Raw genomic sequence first — 7,500 nt, 5'->3', positions numbered from 1 at the left:
ACAAAGGCCATGCATGTTGGATATTTCGTTGATCATAGTATATATTGTTGTCATTCCTAACTTTGACAGGATGTGTTATTAGCAGCATTTTCATAATAATTAGAAGCGTAATCCGGTTTACAGACAAACGCTGAAAACATAACCTTCTTAACAATAAAGCTTTTACTGCAGCATTTCTGTCACCTTCTATTTTATGTCTACAGCTCATTCCATGAAGTAAAGATGGCTCACTTAGTGGTTTAGTAGTTTAAAATGAAAGGATGCTGAATAAAAAAAAACACAATGGATTTCAAATTGTCTGTTTATGCAGGTACCTGAAGAACTAAAATATGAAACGTAATGCAGTATTTGTAATATCATCAACTGTTAGTATTTTGTAAGTCATTGTGCTTTGATTGTGACATATTCCTCTAGGAAAGAAAATGTGTGCTAGTGTTTTGAAATAATGAATTGATATTGAGTCCAATTTGCCATGTTCTGACTAATTTAGTGTATGTAGAGAAAGACTTTTTTTGCATTTGAGTTAGTATTTAATTAAGAGAATGTGTTATTGAGCAGAAAATAACAATTTGGCTTATTGCGAGATGTAGGTGTGTTACTTTGTTCAGAGTTTGGAAAAAGTATCATAAATATAGGTCAATGTTTGTTAGGAATTGTAAAAAAATAAATACAAATTTGACTGCGTTTTCTGTAAAAACAACAGTCATACAATTCATGGTATGGTCCACAAAAGACAGGGGTTGTGCTAATTGCGCCAGTTTTGAAAACGTACAGTTTGGACAAAAGGGTTTTAGCGATTGTAAAAAAAAACTTCAAAGACACCAAAGATCAAGACACAATTTGTCATCTGATTTCCAAATGATTTTGAGCAGTAACTGTCTGTGAGGTGTTCACTAACATGTAGGTGTGTTTCTGTGGAATGATCTCTGCTTGAGGCAACAACAATTAGTACTCAGTTCCCAGTATTGATAAGTGCTGTCAGGGGACTATGGACTTCATCCAGATAGCAGACTCATTCAAGACTCCAATACTCACTTCACTCTTTGTGATGCTTTGACCACGGGCAGCATCCTCAGCAGACCTGCATCTGATCTGGCAGGTGATCTCCTTCTCCCATAATCCCACAGGTTAAACTCCTCCAGTTCCTGGTCTGACATCAGCAGCACAAAGGCCAGAGCTGACAGCTGGGAAAGAGAGAGATCATCTCTGGTTTCTTTTCCCTTCCTCAAGTAGCCCTTGACTTCCTCCACCAGAGAGTGGTCATTCAGTTCATTCAGACAGTGGAACAGGTTGATGCATCTCTCTGGGTTGGGGGCTTCTCTGATCTTCTGCTTGATGTACTTGACTGTTTCCTCTGTGTTCAATGATCTCCTTCCTCTATGTGGCAGCAGGTCTTGTAAGAGTTTCTGATTGGACTTCAGTGAGAGGCCCAGAAGAAACCTCAGGAAAAGGTCCAGGTGTCCATTCTCATTCCTTAAGGCCAGATCCACTGCAGTCTGGTGTAGGTCATTAAGATTGTTCGCACTGAGCAGTGAAGAAAGCGGAGAGGTGTGGAGTTGGTGAGGCATATTGCTCTCTCTCTTGCTAAAGTGCAAAAACACATATAAAGCTGCTAAAAACTCCTGAATACTCAGATGAACAAAGCAGAACACCTTCCCCTGGTACAGCCCTGCCTCCTCTCTGAAGATCTCGGTACACATCCCTGAGTACACTGATGCTTCTGTAACATCAATGCCACACTCTCTCAGGTCCTCCTCATAGAAGATCAGATTGCCCTTCTCCAGCTGCTGAAAAGCCAGTTTACCCAGGGACAGAATGGTCTTCAGGTTCCAGAGTGCATCAGCATCACGGTTTCCATACTTCTGGCTCCTGTGTTTAGTTTGTATGATCAGGAAGTGAGTGTACATTTGCGTCAAAGATGTAGGAATCTCTCCACTCTCTGCTTCAGTCAGGATGTACTCCAGAACAGTGGCTGCCATCCAACAGAAAACTGGAATGTGACACATGATGAAGAGGCACCTGGAAGACTTCAGGTGTGTGATGATTCTGCTGGCCAGTTCCACTTTTGTGATTTTCTTCCTGAAGTACTCCTTCTTCTGTGGGTCATTGAAACCCCGGACTTCTGTCACCTGGTCAACACACTCAGGAGGGATTTGATTGGTTGCTGCTGGTCGGGAGGTGATCCACACAAGAGCAGAGGGAAGCAGATTCCCCTTGATGAGGTTTGTGAGAATGACATCCACTGAGGCAGGTTCTGATACATTGTATATGCATTCATTGTGCTTGAAATCCAGAGGAAGTCTGCTTTCATCCAGACCATCAAAGATGAAAGCAATGTTGTATCCGTCCTGGTTGGAGAAGGCAAAGTCTTTTGTTTCGGAGAAGAAGTGATGGATGATGTCTATTATGGTGTATTTCTTGTCTTTAATCAAGTTAAGCTCCCGAAAAGGAAGAGGAAATATGAAGTGAATATTCTGATTGGCGTTTTCTTTAGCCCAGTCCAGAATGAATTTCTGCACAGAGACAGTTTTTCCAATGCCAGCAACTCCCTTTGTCAGCACAGTTCTGATGGGTTTGTCTTGTCCAGGTAAGGGCTTGAAGATGTCAGTACATTTGATTGGTGTTTCCCTCTTTGCTATTTGTCTCCTGGATGCCATCTCAATCTGTCTGACCTCATGTTCTGTATTGACCTCTACACTTTCCCCCTCTGTGATGTAGAGCTCTGTGTAGATCTTCTCCAGAAAACTAGGGTTTCCTGGCTTAGCCACGCCTTCGAATACACTCTGAAACTTCTCTGTTAGGTTGTATTTGAGCTTTTGTTGACATCTAGGAAACAGTCCATCTAGAGATAAATAAATATGATTTAGTCAATCTGACAGCATATGTAAGTGTGAAGGGAGCACTTTAAGCCTTTGTCATGACTTGTCATGAGTAATTAACAAATTATGACAGACAAATTATGTGGGCTCATGTGAAGTGTTGGATTTACTCTGTCCTTTCAGGTATTATAAACAGAAAAAAAATGTGTGAACATCACTGTTATTTTTCTAGTGAGATTTGATATCACATATTGAAGGAATAATTCTGTTTCTACAGAACATAAAGATTTATCTTTAAAGTATTCGGTAAATGTTTAAGCAAGCTTGCAATAACAATGTTTAAAGTTCAGCAAGTCAGTGTTGAGTAAATATCTCACATTTCTCCAGCTGCTGAGCAATGATCTCCTGATTCATGTTCCTCAGGATGTGCACTGCAATCTTCAGAGCTTCATCTCTGGCATCTCTCTGGTCCTCCTCATCCTCCTCCTCACTACAAGGAGGTTCTGGGTAATCATGAGTCAGGATCTTCTTGAGCCTCTTTAGTTCATTCGTCATGAAAGTGATGACTTTGTGTTCAAGCTCCTGATGGCAAATCACATCATTCCATCATTGATGAAAAAACAGAATGAAACATTTCCATTTCAATTCTTCTATATCTCTGATCAGTTGTTGACAGGCATTTCCTGCGCTTTTGTTTTACAACCACTTACACACGTTTTCTGAAACTAGGTCTATTTTTTTTTTAATGTTTAAACACAATTCAGAAAACTACAAAAACAAAATGCAAAACTACTACTGCAAAATTAAACACTGCATTCAAAACTCAATGACCAAAGATTATTCTAGATTTTTAGATTCAAAAATAACATTTTTGATTCAATGGGTTAAAATTTCTTGATTAGTGTCTACACACTAGCACGACTCTAAAACACTAAAGCTAAAGCCTTTTGCAGTTACTGTGTCCCGTACTTCAGAGAGAATTTAGACAGATTCAGAGACAATAGACTGAATGAGTACAGAGTACTTTCAGTAATTTAGCATGACTCTAGAATGCTTGTTAGGCTAAAGCCTTTTGCAGTTAGTGTTACTGCCCACTTCATTCTGATGAAATCATTGACAATAGACTGAATATAGTATGAGTATACAAACAGTGTACTTTCACACACTCCAGTACTTTTTCCAGTTTTGTGCAGAAGGCTGTAGCAGTACTGTGTATAACGTTGTACAGTTCAGTGCATTATCAAAACAGCATTTCAAAGTGTTCTGTACAGAAACACATCTACCCAATATTTTATAGAAGGCTATGTAAAAAATATAAAAAAAGAAATTATCCTTTGTATACGATCCCTAAAAATAGACTCTGTGATTGCACCCAGCCACTCATTGGGGTCATCACGGCAACTCATCAACAAGTGTTCAAGGACTGATCATTGGTTAACTATGTGTATAATGTTTTACGCACCTTGAATACAGTAGACAATTCATTTTGATATGTTTTGCTGGAGGATGTATGGATTGTTTGTTCTTCCTGTTGGACACTGAAGGAAATACAAGGACAGCAGGTATTGGTCAACAAAGCATTTACAGGTATATATCTATGCACCAAACAGCAGAACTAATCACAGAAGTAATATGAGAGGTATGAGACAAACATTTCATTGCCTAATTTTAATGATGCCTCATTTCTAACTCTTTTTTAACATCCAGGTAAAACTGATGAGGAGTCATGTGCTGTTACTAAACTGTAAAATATTCTGCTGCAAGAGAAGTGTTCAGTTCTGTACTGCAATGGAATTGAAACTGTAATGCTGATACTACTTGTATGAGCTGTTGGGTAACACTGCTGTAGGAGAGCTGGACAAACATGCACGACACATAGACAAACTTGGAATCGTGAGTTACACAGGTGGGTACAAACAGGAAAGGTGCAGTGAGACAGCATGAAACCAAATACGAATAATGTGAACACTGACAGAACTGATAAAACATGAGGGATTCTCTTAATCTTAGAAGTTTGGAGCCCAACTAACTGAAATTAGTGGGGGGTTTTAGCAATCATAAAATACTGACAAATATGGGAGTAGGAAACACAAGAGTGAAACAATGTTGTCGTGCAGGGGCAGATCACAAACTGGCTATTGGCTACCTGGCGCGCAATTTGCGGATTGAAACTATCCACGACTATGCAACAAAAGCGACGGCAAAGAGAGAAGCACAGCAAAACTTCGATACTGATCTCGCGGCTGTCTTGGATGATTTTAAAGGCAAGTTTTCTTTGAAAATAGAGCAGAAACTTGCCCTGGAACAATTCATACATAAAAAAGATGTGATTGCTTTTATTACCGATCGATGTATAGTATCGTTGGTCTGATTGGTTAAAGGTGTGTCCAATTACATGACTGAAGTGGACCTCCATTGAGTAGTTCGCCAGACTAACTGAGCACATGAAATGCAGTTAAGGGGCGGGGAATTCCCAGACAAGGTTTCTGCATGACAACCATTGAAACTCAACGTCAATAGCTCCCAAGTTAAAATTGCTCTCTATCCACACATCAGTTTACCAAAATAGGACTGACATTTTATTTCCCGACATTCAACAGGATGATGTTCACATGAAATGTAATTTCTGTCTCCTAGTAAACCTAGTAAATGTTTTCTACGTTATCAAATTCATAGGTAGACTATGGCAATGTCCATTTGTCATGTCAGTGTTAACTAGCATGAAAGTGTTGTCATGTAAACATGCAGTGTGATACAACGGATGGGTTGTATTCATGTGAGTCAGAAAGACGATGGACCGTATATTACATGGGCTGTCTGTATCCATTTTAAAGATGAGCACTGTAGGCCTGCTCAGATAACTCACACATTCTGTACATCCAGGGCCACATTATGAACACTAAGGGCCCTGGGGCTACACATATCAAAGCCACCCCTCAACATTATCACACAATATTTTCAGGCCATGGTATAATGTTCATATGAGTCAGATAGACGGTGAGCCCTGCATGACATGGGCTGTCTTTAATCTGTTTCATTTGAACACACTCTGTACACATCAATCCAATGTGCAAATTGTCCATACCTGGGATCAGGATGACTCTCTCCCCCTCTGAAGTAGACGCCATGATCTTTTGACATGTCACTCTTCATGGACACACAGCTGGGTGCAGGAGAAACTGGCCTCCATTTCTGAGTTTGGCTTTACAAAGAAAAAAGGCATAATAATGTTGCAGTTGTGTACGTCACTGAAAACATCTAAATGCTCTTTATTAAATGGCCCTACATATCAATCCATTGTGCAAATTGTCCATACCTGGCATCAGGATGACTCTCTCCCCCTCTGAAGTAGATGTCCTGATCTTTTGACATGTCACTCTTCATGGACACACAGCTGGGTGCAGGTGACTTCAGTCTCTCTTTTGGGGTCAGACTTTACAAACAAACCAAAGCCATAATACTGCATTGTGCTCGTGTACAATGTCTGTATGTTCTTTCTTTTATGATTTGACAAATGAGCTGGAGCTTGTTGAATCACCACACATTCACTCTCTCTTACACTTACACAATCTCTCTCTCTCCCCCAACTCCCCCCCCCCCACACACACACACACTTATATAGACTCACCTGAAGTCTCCATGACTGCCTCCTCCAGCAGAGTCTCCATGGTCACTCATGTTGGAGGCAGAGCTGTAGTGACTCACTGCAAGTTAAAGCATCACTTATTTTCAGTCTAGATCCTCTTCATCTTCCCTAAACATATTTCAGTAAATCTATAGTTTAGTGAATGTAACAGGGACAGCGGTTACGTCAACATGATCAGTTTAACACTTTGTTGAACGCCAAAAATGGAAAATTGCTCCACTGTTTTATTTCCAGTGACTAGTATTATGCAGCCTTCCTATCTACTAGCTGGTTGTTTTAAGATAGTAGAAGGATTTTCACTCCTATTCAGGGATTCTGCAAGTTACATGAGATAGTTCAGAAATGTCATACACTACCACACCTGAAAGATGTGCACACAAATAATGAACAAAATATAGTCGCAGGTTTGAGAAATAATCTTTTGAAACTCGACCCCACTTGTTGGCCTCCAACCCTGGAAGACACATTATGCTCTATATTTCAGAGAGGGAAGAAATTCGTTGTGAAGGCCCCAAACGGAATCTAGTTTTAAACAGTGATTTCTAAAACCTGCGACTGTATATTTTGATCATTCTTTGTGTGTGCATCTCTCAAGCATATATTCCAGTGTATTAGTAAGCCGATTATGTCCTGGTTCATGCATTAAATAGTGAATGCTGCACACCAACCAATACCCAGTCATAGTTACCCAGAGAACTTCTGCTGCCGTCTCCCTATAGCTCAGTGGAGAAAAGATGTTGAAGTGGGAAATACAAAAAAAAATGTCTTTATGAGTCTCCATACATTTTATGTATGTGTTAATTCTTAAGTTCCTAAGGTGAAGCTCTGTTGAGTGAATTTCTGTCTCTCTCCCTTGGTACGCATCATTGTACAAGATTAAACCTGTTCCCTTGACAAGCAGGTTCAACCGGCTGGAGGAAAGGTTCCTTTTGTTTATTTCCAAAGACACAGAAGTTTTTTTTCACTGGGCAAGAAACACACAGACTAACAGAAAGAGCTCCACCCTACTGAGTCAAAGTGTACATGGAATATTGT

At 40.0% G+C, this 7,500-nt stretch overlaps 1 protein-coding gene across 1 annotated transcript in view; it reads right to left on the bottom strand.

Annotated features, from left to right (window-relative positions):
* The window catches only part of LOC308381731 (NACHT, LRR and PYD domains-containing protein 3-like), a gene marked incomplete at both ends in the record, with an annotated part of 14,729 nt that extends 8,232 nt beyond the window's left edge, over nt 1-6,497 (bottom strand). The window contains 5 exons of the mRNA XM_080859299.1: nt 1,036-2,842; nt 3,197-3,401; nt 4,282-4,357; nt 5,905-6,021; nt 6,448-6,497. Coding sequence (XP_080715425.1) covers nt 1,036-2,842; nt 3,197-3,401; nt 4,282-4,357; nt 5,905-6,021; nt 6,448-6,497 — 2,255 coding nt within the window. The remainder of the gene's footprint in view (nt 1-1,035; nt 2,843-3,196; nt 3,402-4,281; nt 4,358-5,904; nt 6,022-6,447) is intronic.
* Between the last annotated feature and the right edge of the window lie 1,003 nt (nt 6,498-7,500).

The sequence above is a fragment of the Sprattus sprattus genome, assembly GCF_963457725.1.
Source record: "Sprattus sprattus genome assembly, chromosome: 20".
In the NCBI taxonomy this organism is placed as follows: Eukaryota; Metazoa; Chordata; class Actinopteri; order Clupeiformes; family Clupeidae; genus Sprattus; species Sprattus sprattus.
The sequence above is the reverse complement of the archived record's forward strand: the minus strand, read 5'-3'. Positions and strand labels throughout refer to the sequence as shown.